The sequence below is a fragment of the Bombus huntii genome, chromosome 3 (assembly GCF_024542735.1).
Source record: "Bombus huntii isolate Logan2020A chromosome 3, iyBomHunt1.1, whole genome shotgun sequence".
Taxonomy (NCBI): Eukaryota; Metazoa; Arthropoda; class Insecta; order Hymenoptera; family Apidae; genus Bombus; species Bombus huntii.
Genome location: NC_066240.1, coordinates 18,714,429 through 18,731,354, shown reverse-complemented (window position 1 = coordinate 18,731,354; position 16,926 = coordinate 18,714,429). Strand labels below are relative to the sequence as shown.

At 37.9% G+C, this 16,926-nt stretch overlaps 1 protein-coding gene across 1 annotated transcript in view; it reads left to right on the top strand.

Moving 5' to 3' along the window:
• Positions 1 to 11,389, top strand: part of LOC126864130 (peroxidasin-like) — a 352,730-nt gene extending 341,341 nt beyond the window's left edge. The window contains exon 9 of the mRNA XM_050615123.1: positions 1,944 to 11,389. Within this exon, the coding sequence (XP_050471080.1) occupies positions 1,944 to 2,047 (104 nt within the window). The 3' untranslated portion in view covers positions 2,048 to 11,389. The remainder of the gene's footprint in view (positions 1 to 1,943) is intronic.
• Positions 11,390 to 16,926: the final 5,537 nt, after the last annotated feature.

The following is a 16,926-nucleotide window of genomic DNA, read 5'->3' as shown; positions in this document are numbered from 1 at the left end:
ATAATCGAGTAACAGCGGAGTAGTGTCGGACTCCTAGCGACTAAAACTTCACGATGACCATCCTGCGCGTATGACAGGAGTGCTCCGGGAACCTTTTATGAATTATCTTCCGTTGCACCCCCTTCCCGCGTCCTCTTGTTCGAGCCAGTCCTAAAATTCTCCGTCTGTTTAGTTTAGGGGGTGCTCTTAGCGCTATCGCCCCTTCTAGTCGTGGTCCGTTGGGACGGCGATGAAGCGGCTCTGGGCCGCCTGACTGCCATCCTCCTCCATCGTCTTATCCTACAAGGGTGAGAGTTTTTCTTTCTCTCCCTTACTGCTCGCTCCTTCGCGAGCATAAGTCGCTCGCAGAAGAGGCGGACGACCTCGTATTCCCGTGGCCCTCTCAACGTCGCTTCTAAAATCGCCGAGGGGGTCAGTCTTTCGCCTATGAAACGTATCAGTGTAACTAGGTTTCATATAAAGTTGTTGGAGTGAATTGTGATTTATGTGTGTTCGTTCAGCGTCTATTCCATTGCGATTGCTGAATTCATAATAAAGTTTAATAAAAGCAAAATTGATAGTTGCGTTACGACTCGGCTATTTTATTTTGTCATCCAACCCTCAAGTTTACGTGACAGTCGCGTAGGCCTTTCTTCCGCGTAACTATTTGGCTGAAGAATCGACGACGCATTGACGGGCCGCTCGGTCTATTGAAGTTCCCAGACCCTTTTGGTCTGTCGGCAATTTTCTCGCAACACTGTTTATGGTTCACCCGATATTTCTTAATCAATCTGTCCACGATACTACACTGATAATAAATAAACTAATTATTAAAATTCTCTGACACACCAAAATTGTATTATATTTGATTGAATACGAGGGAAAAGAGATCAACTGCTCCCAACTATAAATCAAATATCGCGTGTTTTAAAAATTCTTAAGGCGTATCTGTTGAACATCGTTGCTCCACTGCGATATAATATATGTTTCCTGATCCACAAACTCACAACCATATACTTCGAGATTTCTAAATCGTGATACGTTGCAACTCCATGATCCTGATCCTTCCATGATCCTGAGAGCCATTGATGTTGCGATACACCGTTTAAATTGATCCAAATCGGTGATCGAGATTGAGATCGTTGAACTCCAAATTCAGTTCGGATTCGTGTATTCCGGGAATATGTCAGATGGATTCCGTGAATATACTGGGTAGATTCCGAGAATATACCAGTTGGATTCTCTTCACCCCAGGCTAGCGGCTACCTTCGATACCCTGTTTGTCCAAATCGTACGATCTATCTATATAACGCGAGACTCGTGTTTTATACAGCGTATATTATTGTTATCGAATTTAATATTTAACATTTACCGATCTAGAGGTAACATGTGTCTGATGTATTCTTATGATATTTGTACGACTTTGGTATCTCTCTTTTTCTTCCATTTGTCTATCTGTGTCACGTTGCTTTCTGATATTGCCGTTGTACGATCTGCTCTGCTTTTCTGCTGCTTCGTGAGTGTAGTATTCTTGTTTCACAGAGATTAAATCGATTTCCGGTGATCCTGCGTGTTGCCGGTGCCTTTCGTGCTTGGCAAATGTTGTGTTCTCGGTGCTTCGTACCACGAGGGAGTCGCTTCTTTATCCCTCAGCTTATACCGTATTCCACACTCTGTTCGTTCCTTTTGCATTTCAGGACGTAGCGGCGTTTTTATCTATTTGCAGCTTTCTACATCTACCTACAATGTCGAGTAACGTATATAACGCAACGGTTAGCGCACGTATAACATGTTTCACGTATTTTTTATAGTGGATAATTAAATCGATAGTTTGATGATCGAAGTCGTATCAAATTTTTCGACAGAAAATTCCTAGAATTAATTTAATTCGTTTTATTTGACACCTACTATACACAGATGATTCTACGACGATCGAAGTAATCGAAATATCGCATATGTTTCAGGCGAGAATCCAGCAGCCATGCAGCACGGTGGTTGCGCGAATCTTCAGGCGACGTCGTTCGTTCTCATCGTCATCACGATGCTATTCCCGTCGCTTTTCAGGTGACCGTGATGTCCTAATCACTCTCTGGGCCTGCAGTTCGAATGGTGCTAACTCCCTTCATTCTCGCGGCAAATGGAACGCGAGAAAATTCCGAAGAATCCAAAGTAATTGTCTTTCCCGGCCCATATGTCGAGCTTCGCAAGGAACGGACGCACTTTCGCATTCGAAATCGATTTTTACACCGAAAGCCGATAAGCAGCAACCAGCCGAATCAATTCCGACTCGTGATACGAAGAAAGAAGACAGTAAGAAATCAGCAAAAACTTTCTCCATGGTATACGCAGATTATTATAAGACAGAGAGGGAAAGAGAGGGAGAGAGAGAGGGAGAAACGTTTGTGCTGAAACCACTGTTTTACACGAGATGTCGTCAAAGGATCCGATTGTTCGACAAAGGACTTTCCTCCCCCTTTCGTTTCGTTTCTTTTTCAATACATCGAACTGCATAAATGGAAACGCGAAATTTCCCCGTGACAGACAACGAAGTTTTCCCCTTTATCGTGAACATTCGTCGATCCTGTTTACCGAGCTCAAGGTTCGCCCATCTCGTCTACCATATCGTACGTGAATTTCCACGAATATTTTTGCGTATGGCGGTTCCAGCGGTTCGCTTTGAACGCTGCACGATACCAAGAGAGGATTCTCCATTGCCTTTTACTCGGTCGATCTCTTGGTTCGCATGTAAAGATTGGAAACGTATCCTTGTGGGTTCATACTGCGCACGAACATTATCAAAACGAAATAAAGATAAATCGAACGTGAATTATCGTGATTTGAAATTCGTTCAAGCAGATTAACATATCAATCTTTTTCTCAGAACGAAAATCGCGGCTCTTCCCGTTCCTTCCGACGAATAATTCTATTAAAGAAAAGAAAAAAAGAGAAAAGAAAGTGATTTGACTTGTCGCAGTTGAAACGCCGGGAATCGAACAGAGTTTATTTCTTTGAAACTGAAAAAGTTTTGGGAATAAATAGCGACCTAGAATTGTTTATCCGAATGGAGCACGCGTGGTACACGAACCGTGCCAAAAACAGGCGAGTACGCGTAATACTTTTTATCGTTGTCATTCTAGTTTCATCGAATGTAATTGCATGTTCCGGTCTTTTTAATCCTCAACACGGCATCGTTGCATTAGCATATTTACTTTTCAAGTGTTTTGTTTTGTTTGATGTTTCTTCTTCGACACGGTGATAGCTTTTACCGGGTAAAATATACAATGTCAAATGAAAATAAAATATATTCTAACGTAAGTTATCGCGATCGCATACGATCCGCTGATAACGATTAAGGGGTTACAGGAATCGAAGTGTTTTACAAAGAATTTTATATTTAAATACGCTTCGATTTTATCCAGAAGCTGATGAATTTTTTTACTTTACCAACGATTAATTTAACTATTGTAATATTAAACTATTAAAGTTTGATTAAGTTCGACAAGTGAACCCATGTTCGAAGCCTTTGTGGTTCACGCGTTGAAGAGTTTCGCAAAGAGAATATTTTCTTCGATTGCATTTTTTCCAGCTTGATCAGGTTCGAACGTATATCCAGGGAAATCGTAAAGCAGAGAGGTTAAACGAAGCAACGCTGGCCGAATAACTTGGAGATTAAATTAGAAACGCATCTTGCCAAGATATTCACCGAGTTGCGAGAAACATCGTTTCTTGATTATTTGCAAAAATCTCCAGTCGATAATTCTGAATCTCATCCGAACATTTCATGGGGATTTCATCCATTGAAACAGTGAAAATCAAACGTGATGCTTCTGAGATGATTTTCACATCTAAAGCACATCGATATTCCTCGTACGCGTTCTACGTTCATGCGTGAAAATAAAGGGAATAGAGTGTCGGTCGATTGAACAATTTACGCAGCTCGCCTGTTCCATTTTGCGGGGGTTTCGCGCGAGTGAAATGCACAACGGCGGATTTGACAAAAAGAAACGCGAACGACAGACGCAAACATTACGGCGATGTGTCGCGCAAGTTGAAGCGTGAAATAATGGTTGGGCCGTGGGCTCTTGAAATTATTACACGATATAAAATACTCGTTTCTACGCGGCGCCAGAAGCGTTGTTCAACCGGCCAGACAATGACCGTTCATAAAATTTCGAATCACTCGCTTAGCCTCCTCTGTGTTTATTGCGCGCGACTATGCAAATTTGCTTTCACTTCGCTCCGCCGCTACAAATTTAACACTTTGATTACCAGACCGTTGCCAGGACAATCATTTTTGCATCGGTCACTGGGCCCCACCACCGACTGGTTAAATGCGCTTGTATAAACGCCGGATATACGCGATCGATCTGTCCAATTCACGTCCGCCCACTCTATGACGTACAACCGCGCGTATTAATCGCTTTTCTCGCACATCGCCGATACCTTTTATTTTTTTATCGTTTTCTTTCCTACTCTTTTAGTTTCATGTACGCTTCTTCGATGCATCTGGCGGGGAAATGGTTGACGCGAGTCGTCGACCCGTCGGCGATTACGAAAGCCGATCATGGGACTTTTACATCGATTAGTGGGGAATAGCGAAGAACGATCGATTCCCATTACTTTCGATTTGTTTCCGACGCGACAAGTTCGATCTTATCGTGTCTTTTATTCTTTCTAACACGGTCTTTTGTTTTTTAAAATTATTTTTCCACAAATTGCGCAGCTCGCACGAAACTGTACATCGAATCGGAGGGTGTTTTTTTACCATCTTTTTTGTCTTTTTTTTTTTTTTTTTGAGCAATACAACACGCTTCACGCTGGCTCAAATATTTTTCCACGCAAAGCTAAACCGATATACCCATACAAAAGCAAAGAGGAAGTTTTAATTCTGCGCTGTGTTCTACACATCGACTGTCCCTCTTTCGGAAACGATCCAATCGAGAACGATAAAGTTGGAATAACAATGAGCCTCCTCTGTTGAAAAATTACGATTCCTTCAATTACATACAGCATCCCTTTGTGCGCAGAACCAGTGTGCGGGCTTTCAATCAACTAAACAAAACGCCGACACCGCTGAAAAGCAAATAAAGAGCGCGTCACGTCGTATTAAAAAATAGTAATATCGGCTTTTTGGTTTTCGATTCGTATCCTTTGTTTCTATGTACTCTACCCTTCGCTATCTAACAGCTCGAACATTTCGGTCAATTTATATTAAACGATATGTTATTAGCAGATTGTACATCAAAATTATTTATTTTCAAATTTATTGCATACTAGTATTTTTTTGTTCATCGGACGATTGTAGTAATCACGACGAATACGATTATTAGAAATCTTTCTATTTATAATTTCATATATCAAAAACGAACATACTTACGAATGCTACAACATGTGTACAAGAACGCTATGTTTCTTCCGCAAAATGGTGCTATTATATTTTAGAAATAAAAATGAGAAACATACGTAGGTTGAAATCAAACGAAACTCCGATACGTTCTTATTTTTACCTATGTCTATCGTAATTTTCTAATAAAACATCTGACGCGCCATCTTTTTCTTATTTTTACCATTTCGCGTGCAGAGTCTTCCGTGATTTTTCTACCGCGTTTTGCCTTCTTCCTCGAACGATGAAAACCTCACATGCTATAAGTAGCACATGGCGCTAATTAAACGAAAATCCAGTACGTTGTTACATCGATCGAAACTTTCTAACCAAAGGCACATTTGCGCACCATCTTTTTCTTATTTTTATCATTTTGTACGTAAAAGACACCGTGTACAATACGCAATACCGTGTTCCTTTTGGAAAACAATTTCGAACGCACGGAAATCCTGTCTACATTTCCGCGCGTCTCTGTTGCCTCTGTTCGTCGAATTCCTGTAAGCGAAAGTTGACCGCGTAATTTCATTTTGCGCCATTGAGGTTCGATCCCCGCTTGAATCCGCGCGATTTGAGACGCATAACCAACGGGATCGATGTTAACGTGACCAGAGGTCGATCGCGAAATCGAAATCACCGAGAGATTCGACCCGAAGCGGTTAAACGGATCGTGACAATGACGTCGGGTCACTTCCGTGTAAATCAGCGCTTGCTGCCGCCGAATATTGCAACCTTCTGCCTGAATAATACAATAATTTATCGAGAGCATTGTTACACGGCCAGGTGAAAAGTACGTGGTAGTCCGCACAAAAGTCACATTCGTGTAACCGATATCTGCGATAAATTGAATTATCATCTGGTCCGTGTGCCGCCTCTTTTCTACCTTCCACTTCTTCTTCTTTGCTCTTAAAATCGTTTTACACTCGATCTTGTCTTTTTGTATCGTTAAGAAATTTTTAAGGAATCCTTGCCAATGTATGTCATTTTTTAAGTACAACGGGATTCGTTGCGAATTGTCGACTAAAGAGCAACCGGTCAGGTCAAACCGATCGGTCGATATCGCGTTCCTCGAACGAATCAACGCTCAAGGTGGAGGAGGTTTAACAGATCGAGTGTTAGAGTAATCTAGCACTGTATTTCCACTCGTTGTATAAAAGTAACGTTTGATGTTATGAACACGGCGGTGGATCTTGTTGGGAGTGAAGTATTTCAGCCACACGATACGACGTCTGATGATCAACTGTCCTTCTACGTTGCTGATTCTCCCTCGGGGAGGACATGTAATTCGGGATTTCCTAAAGAAGGGAATGGAGCGGGATTAAACGTACGAACGTTATTTGAGGTACCAAGTTGTGTTCATAATTTTCGTACAATTTGTTGAATTTGTAATTGAACAACGGAATACCCAACATCGTCATATGTTGCACGTTACACTCTACAAGTCAATTCTGTCGTTAATGTCATGTATCATTTTTATCATTAATTAAATCAAAATATTTATTGCTAGCTCAAAAGATAAACATCTTGGTGAAAAAATCCAATACTACTCTACCAAACACTGGACGAGCTTCGAAAGAAAAATCATATTGCGATGTAAAAGGTCGAAGACGGCATTCTCGAAAATCAAATTACCGTTTTATCGATGAAATGTCTTATTCGCATGCACAAATATTCTTTTACGCGCTTACGAAGCAGCGATTCCAATTCCTTATAAAGGGAAAATAATGGTAATCCGTTTGTCTGCTTGAACTTTTTCGCTCCCTGGTTCTTCCACTGCTCTGCCGTCGTTCTCCCCCTCATTTATCGTTTCGTATCCATATGATATCTTGTTTACCTCTCCACTATCCTGCAGGCTTTTTCTCGGCGATGGTCTCCCACCGGAATCGTCATCCATTTCTATTTCTTGAAGAGCGTACCTCTGTCGCCCGTTGGAATTCGTAAAAAGAAGCATTTGCGAATTAATGGTAAACACTCGGTGGTTCGGTTTCCATCGCGAGAAAACGTTTTCCCGGCAAACTCGATTAGGGAAACAGCTTCGAAAGGCGATCGTCCGCAGCCTTTTCTCTCGATTTCTCCACCTTAGATCAATTAGAGCGTCGAATTTTCCAGCTACTCGCAGTTAACTGAGAAGATTTGGAGGGCTACTATAATAAACAATACGTTCGTTTTAATGCAATTATTTTGATCGTTCGTTCAATGTCGTAGATTTTTAGTATTTCGAAAAAAGAAGAATTCCGAAGAACTGGATTCTTCCTCTTGTCGAATCCTATTTACTTATTCTTTATTCTTTCCTTGTTCTCGTCATTTGTATATTCATATTGCTAGCGTTGTCATGTTTTGTACGTTTCATGTATTTAAAATAATTTCATTCACTTATGGAATTTTTAGGAGATGGAATTGATTGTTGAAAAATGTAGAGCTTGTAAGACGTTGTTTTGAACTTCTGCGAAGTATCTGTATCTCATTTATAATGTAAAATGTTTTACATTTTCGAGCAGAGTTTTATTCATTGGAATCTTCATAAGATGGAGTTCAAAATTTAAAACGTGTAAGACGTTCCTTTTAGATTTTTCTGAAATTCTATCTCACTGTTACGATAAAATGTAATAGTTTGTTAGGTATTGTAAAATTTCAAATATTCAATTCGAAATAATTGAGCCTTTCTATTTAATGGTAAAACGTCGAGAAAAGGAAAATGTGAAATTATTTAGTGGCTTTTATATTGGAAGACTAAACACATACGATTCTTCGCAATTTTTTTTAAATATAATGCCACTATAATTGGGTCTAAATTGGAACTGAAAGCGTTCCACGGAAGCCGAGGCTTGCTTTAAAGGGGCATAAAGCTTTCATTGTGCGCACTGTCGTTTCTACGGTCTCTACAATTCATCAAAGTCGAACGGATCTATTTTAAATTGAAAATGAGAAGCATATCGGGAATTACGTTTTCATTTAACCGCGTATATTTTCTCATTATTGTTTCAGTAAATGATTTAACTTCTTATTATTCTGAATTAAACTTCCTCTCACCGTATAATCTGTTACGCGTTACTTTTTATGCCATTTTTACACCGATTAATTTTTAAAACATGTCGTACAAGTTTAACAACTATATTACTTTTTCAGTTCTATTAGAAACTGTCGAGCGCTAAATATATCGCTGTTACTATTTCATGTTTGTTGGGACATTTAGTACAATATTTGTTGGGTATAATATTCGTTGATCGTTGGAACGATGGGTAGAAATTTTTCGCATCGTTTCACTCGACAACTGCTAAACTCTATAACGAAACTACGTATAGAAGGAATTTCAGTAATCGAAATGAACGCCAGTCATGAATGTAATAGAATTTGTTTGATGGAATTTTCATTGGTTTGGACACAATTTCCTGTCTTCTTATTGAACATGGCAAACACATAGAATCGAAGAAATATTTCTGCAAAAGTTACGATTGACATTATAACCGAGCGGAAATCTTTAAAAACGAACAATATAGGCGTTGTTAAATAATAATATCGAATGAAAATATAATGCAGATGAATACCGCTCGTCTTTTTTTTTTTTTTTAAAGATGATTCGCGATTAATTAAAAAGATGATTTTCGTTTTAATTAAAAATTTGTTAAAATTCGCATTTCATATGTTTATGCGTGAAATTCGGCTCTCTCGGAGCTTTAAATATTAATTACGTAAAATTTCAACAGCGAAACCTACTTAATCGAATTTTGATTTTAACTGGAATTTTGTTCATTTATTATCTTCCACAGCGTAAGCTGTATTTTCTCTTATACGTCTATTCGGTAGATCGGTGAAAAACAGGGATTGTTTAACGCATTGAACGCGGAAGACGATTTCCTATTTCCTTGCCGATGATCTCTGGATAAATAGACACGCGTTATGGAAAAATAGATTTCCGACAGCAGGGACCTCCTTCGATTTTGTGTACCGCATTGAATATGCGAAAAACATTAATTAAACGATCGATGGATCGTCGAAGGTGTATACATTTAAAACTAAATATTTCTGTTCCACCAAACAATTCAGCACCGTTGAAAATTCAATGTCGAAAAATTGCGAGTTGTCTGAATTATTACATCGATATGAAACAAAGTGAGATTTGTTAATAAGTGAATCGCGATTTTCTTTTACGCGAAACAAGCATTTTTTAAATCTTGTGATATTGAAAATTAGTTTTTTTTTGTTAGAGACAGATTAAATCTGCACCGATTTTCATAGAAATTTCACGAACTTGACAAACACGCTCGTACGACCAGGAGTTTCGTAGCGATCGAAATATCGCAAGATACGAACGAACAATCGATCGAGCATTAAATTGATTCCACTCGACGACGTACAATGTAACACGATCATCGCGTAACATACGATAAATACAATCGATTTTTCAAGTACATTATCGATGGAAGAATCGAATGTTTCACCGGCTCTCAAGCAAACTCACAGAGTTGCAATTAAAAATAAAACACTTGAAAATCACAAGAAATAACAGAATGGAATCTTTCGATGATAATGTCGTTAATTAGGAAATTAGTAAAATTTTCAATTACGTTGATTCTTCCCTTCAATAGAAAACGTTACGTTATTAATTGTTAAAATTTGTTCTCCGCAATATTCGGTTTGCCATTGTTGATACGTCAAAATATCGTTTGAGACTGGATGAAAAATTCAATTCTTGCATCGAATCGTACGTTACAAATTTGTACGAAGGGAGGATGAATAAATCCTGCTTTCAAAATCATGGAAACATTCCTAATGGATCTTTAATCTTCGTTCGATCGAATGAGTATTAACGATGAAATTTTCACGGCCGCGTGCTGCGCGATATGCAAATAACGGCAACGCCATTCGCGAGTGAGTAAGAACATTTTCGTGTGCATGCGTATGTACGGTCTTTGTATGTGTGCGTCCCCGCGTATGTATCTTCGAGTACGAGTACACGAGCTATTCGGAACGCATTTGATAAGAAACGAAAAAGGAGAAAAAAAAACAGATCCTAAGTAAGATAAAGTAACGTAAGAGAAAAAAACAAAGTATTACGAAGTTAGAGAAAGTAAGTCACACGGGACTTATCCCGATCGGAGATTGAAAAATCATGCGCAGAAGGGGAAAAGTCGCCGTTATACCATTAGATACGTTTGACATTTGATAAGTTGATAGATGCTTGTGAATTTTTATAATTTAGAATTTTTACCGAATATTGGTTCTATGTACTTTAGCTACTAGCGAGTACTTGTAAATTGAACTTAAATCTGCGAAGAGATCCATGCGACCCAATAAGACGATATTTAATCGACGCAGAGCTCTTAGTGCTATCGATTATATGTAATTATAATCGATTGTAAAAGATTCATCTGCTTGCATTTGTATCGTACAAATTTTTATTTTCGTCCCATTCGAAGCTATTTGTTAACTATCAAAGCTTCGAGCCATTTATTGCATTAATAATTTTAATAATTGCATCGGAGATAAATAAGGTATAAAGGAAACCAGCGATACTCGATTGATGCAATTTTTGTACGTGCGTTTCAGACGTACGCGGTATAAAGAATAAGGCAAAAGCTACAGAATCTATTCTTTTTGTGTGTAAAATAAAACGACGATTTCTCCCGATATAATTACACAAAGTGTCTATTTCGATCTTCGATCCGGATTCCGTTTGTCAGAGTGCATGTGTGTAAAAATCGAAGAAGATTCGTGTAAAGTCTTCGGCTCGATATACTTGCTCATCGCTAATCACGTCTCATCATTCATAGTAATATATCCACGATACGGTAACGATAAAGTAAATAAGAAGACATGTCTATAAGCATCTGTAAGCTATTGGTACTATTAATGGTCGTTAACGCGGTTAGGGTGGCGCAGACACGCTGTAGGGAAATTCCATTTTCGTGGGACGGGAGAAAGGACGAAAGCGGAAAAGGAAACGATAGAAAATTAATTTAACGTCGATATTCGCTGTTCACTATTTGTAAGATTCGACAAGGTAAATACAATAAAATTCATAGTACCTAATCGATCCTGTACTTTATTTGAATTCACCCTAATCTGTCAGATCGACCGTAAGTAACGCGAAACTTGGATTTAATAATTATTTAATAATTGATAATTAATAATAATTTGTCATGACAGAGACACGATAAATGGGACACAGGAAATGTAGCAGGGAGATGGGAAACGATTATAGAAGATGAGAGAAAATACGTTGTTAATTAATCGCTGACAAATAGATTTTTATCTTCGGTTGACATACATATTGAAAACATTCATATTGCTTATGAGATTGGCCGATAAAAACCTATTTGAACTGTTGAATAATTACGCAACGATATAATCTACAAGTGAAGCGATATTTATCAAGAGCTCTGTCAAACTTTTCGCATAAAGAATTACTTTGGAAAATTATTTAAAAAACAGTCGCGTTATTTATGACATCGTCCAATAAAAACCTCTTCTGATTGCTGTAAAATTTAAACAGACCAGATAATCTTCAAAAGGAACGATGTATATTAAGAGTTCGTTTCCAAATTCCTTATACAGAGAATTATTCTGGCAAATTACCTACAAACTTTTGACAATTAAAATACCCGTTTCCAAATATCACACGCAATCAAGGTTTCGTGCGATATTTATATTTCGTGTTCGAAAGTGCAATTATCAAACATAGGAAATTTTATTCATTCCGAAGAGGTTCGTTCTCCAAATAATTATGATCGAACGTGCTCATCACGGTGTGCCATTGAAGCAATCGCGAGATATTAATTTAACGCGTGACCCGATGCTTCATTCCTAATATTTCTATCACCTCACGTACGCTTTAAACCCATTTTCTTTCTCTGCCATCGTGCCGGCGTAATTTGTTCGATCGAAGAGCCGGAAAACTCGATAGGCTCGCACGTTCGCGAGATCCTCTTCCCCGTAAGCCTATGTCCTGGTCCACTTGACACGAAATTTTACGATACTACACGCTTAACGGTGAATTTATTCTGAAGCAGGTCTTCGTCACAGCAGCATCCACGGTCTCAAGAAGAAGAAGAAAGGAATCAGGTCAGCACTGCAATAAATCGGCATACGCACGCGCGGTCGTCAGAGTTTTCTCATTTCCATAACTTAGCATGCGGCGCGGTTATGTAGCCGAGACCTCAAGGACGCCTTTCAGGCCTCGCCGCTGTCGCATTCATATTCGACCGGTGGAAACGCAGTTAATTTTTCAGAGTCATCGTCCCGGCTAAGGAAATTACACGATCAAAAAGCACGGAATGCGTCTTAATTAAACTCGCTGTCCCGAAAATGGCATCTCTGGCCATCCACCGAGACAACGCACGATGCAGAAATAAAAGCGTAACAAGTGAACGTACATTCGGATGGAACAAAATATAGGGGCAGAAGTTTCCGCTGTTCGTCACTTCCAATACGTGAACGAAAATTGTTTTCTATAATGTTATTTAATACTTTGACTGCCACATTCGAGAGCATGAACTTCTTACAATTGTAAAAATTGTATGAAAATTGACAGTTAGGGTAGTTTGAATATAACCGATAAATAGAAGATACTATGAAATAAAAAGCGTCCCTTTGAACGATTAAACATTTTTATTAGAACATCAATAAAAAAAAATGAGAACAAATGTTGCATCTAACGGTGCACTGTATTAAAACACTTTAAACGTAAATGTGGCTCGTCGATACAATCTGGACGATAGGTGGTCACCTTTTTGGTCCGATTCTTAGCAATTTGTGATCCTAACTGTTTAACATTTTTTTTTATACCACTCTCTGCAAAATTTTCCTGCCAGATACGCTTGCCCTTCTTTCTTCCGCGTTTCGTGTCGCTATCTGTGTCGAATAAGTATATTTCACGGCTCTGGTGAATGACATTGTGTAAGGTGCATTGCGATTACCATTCTAAAATCCGATACCTTGATTTTTGTTTTTGTTGCTTGTTTATGGAGTATCGTCGCGTTTGGAATTGATGTATTTAACGATAACTCTAAAGCTATTTTTATGTACCACTCGAGGGTTCTTCTATGTGGTGTAGAATACGCTATCGTTTGATCTGATAAATCTACAACACGTGTTCCTCTGTTGTGATCTACCATTACCTTTGGTACATTGCAAACATAATTTTTTTTTACCCCTGCCATTTCAGCCGAATGTTTCGTCGAAATCATAAAAATAATCCTAATACTGTTTACTAATATCTTCTACGCGTTTCGACTGTATATTCTGCACGATTTGCTTACGACGAAATAACGAATGCGAATGGTTTGTCGAAATAAACGAAGCCTCGTTATAATATGTCGCTATCATCTGTTACCAAGGCGCCACGGTGGTCACCCGTGACCACCAGTAAGATAAACGGTCCATTGGGGAAGAACGTTGTCTTACATCGTCGATTTATTATTATTTTGCCATTATATTATTATGCTTCGAATAATAAAAATACTCCCGTAGCGTGCTGAGCGAAACGTGTGATTTCGGCGTGGCAGTCAAAGCGTTAAGCTGTTAAAATTTGAATTCGATCAATAAATTCTTGAAACGCTTTGGTATCGTTTAAGATGTTCTATTTGAAAAACGTGAGTGTGTTTAATACGTTTCTGCTTAAGGCTGAAACACAAATGATTGATAAATAATACGATGTAGGATTTTTTAATTTTAGTGTATTAATATTAGTGTATAATATATAGTCATATTTAATATAATTAGCATTAATTAAGCAATTGAGTTTACAGTTTGTGCAAATATAATTAAAGGTATGCTAACAAAGTGGAAATTATCTTTCATGAATATTGCATAAATTGCATTCGATATTGACGAACAAACACGTCTCTATGTTGCCTAATTAACCGCTATGAATGCGTAGCTCTTTGTGTATCGGTAACATCACGACATCGCAATCTTTCATAATAATTCAATAATTCCACTCAATCAATAATTCATACTTGCATAATTCAACTTCTTCGAATTAATTCCACTCACTTTACATTCAACTCAAACAACGATAAAGTGATATTATATTACATATACGATAATCTTGCAAAATATATACTGTTTCAATAAACAATTTCTCTAAATATTCAATTACGATTTTAACTATCACAGATGCGATAAATGGAAAATCTGCATTTGTACAATTTCTAGCCGTATAATTTTTATTTCAGTCAGATTCGTGCCATTTCTCTGCTCTTTGCGGTGGAACAGAAGCAAAAAGGGAATAGCCTTCCGTCATAATTTCGCATCATGATGGCACGATGCTACTATGTCGTGGCTGGAATCTCTGGACGCATGCCGGTGGTCGGCCATGTATCATCGTGACACAACTTCGCTGCCTGAATTTACAAAAAAAAAAAGGGAAAAAAGACAGGGGTTGGATGACTAGGGTGCGTTCCCACAGACATCTAATTCTTCAGCCGCCCTATTTCCTTAAAAAATGTAACGACTTGTCCACGTTCTATTGAAATTACGATTTTACCCATAACAATAAAATTCATTATAAAAATACGAAAATACCATCTCTACAAATGCATTATTCGAATAAATTCTTCCAAACACGGACAAAAATCTCCTCCATAGGAATTAAATTTCACCCTTTCCCTTTTAATTGACAATAAAATTACACTGGATTGCGTTCCAACGTTTCGCCTTTTCTAAGATTAATTTTCCCGTATTCCGATGCTAATTCACGTTGGTTAGTTTATATTCATACGCGTGCGAGGCGCAGATATTTTTGCATATTAAACGAATCACTTCATATTTCTGCTCCTCGTAAAGCACGTACATAAAAATCCAAATTGGTAAATCTGTTATTCCTATTAGGATAAATTTCAGAGTCATTTATTACGAGGGAACGTTTAACGCGGAACAGATTCGGCTAGTTTTTCACTAAATTAGAAAATTACATCTCACGAAGATTTAATTAAATTCAGCGAATCCGTGGCACTGACCGTAGGACGACGAGAAGTTATTGCGCGAGAGCGTAATCGCAGAAACTAGCCGACCAGACGAAAATAAATGCGTTTTGGCCAGACTGCCACGTGATTACGCGACCATAGTATTCGCTACAATGAAGAGTGACTTCTGTTTGATCATCCGCGTATTTACGTCCAAGGAAAATTACTATGTTCCAAGACGAAGATTTCTATACTTTTCAGGTTCGTGATTGAAAAGTGAAACACCCAGTATTTTCGGTATTTTCATATTTTTCGTGTCTTCTTATTTATGATGATATTCAAGATGCGTTAATTTATTTGCAAAATGAGAGTATTTACTGTTGGTTACGGGACTGAAATTTAGTTGCAGCTTCGCGAATTATTTTAAAATGAAATTTTCTCTTTTATAATCCGACTTGTCAGTATCCTGAGTACGAGTAAAATAAACAAGCGAAGAATAAATTAATTATAATTTAAGTTCATTTTTCTACAAATTATGTTCGACGAAGCTAAAATTGTCTCCGATTTTAGAAAAATATCGACGGTGAAATTTCAAATGAAGTTTTCTCGATGTAACGTTAAATTTCACAGTTGTAAGTAGTATAGGTCGACCATTTATTCTCTCGGTGTAGTTTCTCTCCTCTGTGCCGTTAATGATTGCGAACCATAAAGGTTGTGAACTAAATAGCGAGTACCTTTTTTCATTTTCTCAGTAATAATAGCGTAACAGGAGAAACTTTTCGAACTTTACCAGGCGATCGTAAAATAAACGAACGTGATTTTAACATTCGAAAATCAGAAATATATCAAGACGTATATAATTCGAGGTGGTGGTTATTTATATATTGAGAAAATATTCAGATTACTAAATATAGTACTCTCGTCGCGATTAACTATCGTAGAAATTCATCCCGTTCAAAAAATCCGACCAATTTCGACCCCATTGTTAAGATCGATGAATAAGATCAGGATTTTTATAATCGTGTTCAAACATATTCAGGTTCGCTGATAACGCAACGAAGGTAGTGAAAGACTTTCATCAAAACCGACTGCCATTAACAAAGAGCGAATGCTGGTGAATCTTACGAAGGAAATAATCGAAAATCTGACGCGGTGTAAATCAAAAACGTGCCTCTGCGCTCCATCTCCATATAGAACATTGGAAAAACTCTACGTTTGTGCAACCAAACACATTTAACTGCCTGAAAAGCTCTGATGAATTAAGAATTTAGAAGATATTTGTAAAATACCGAATATTCAATCTGCGTGAATATTCAATCAATGCGTTATCTTCTAGCGTATTTCGCGATTTTAAGCATTCTAAATTATGAATCATTTTTTATTCTACTGTTCTATTGTTTACTGTACTTTTATTCCACTATTCTACCATTCTACTATTCTATTCGGGTCTGCAGGTATATTCCAGTTTTATTCCATACATCGATAAACTTTTAAAAGATGTTGACAAACTGAAGGGAACTTTAATTTACAAATAAAGTTTATTGTTCGCTGTTTGGCTTATTTTAAGTGGAATGACAATTATTAATGGCGCATAATATCGCGTAATAGATGGTATAACTCGCATGGCAGTAATCGATATTGTATAACACAACAATGCGTGAC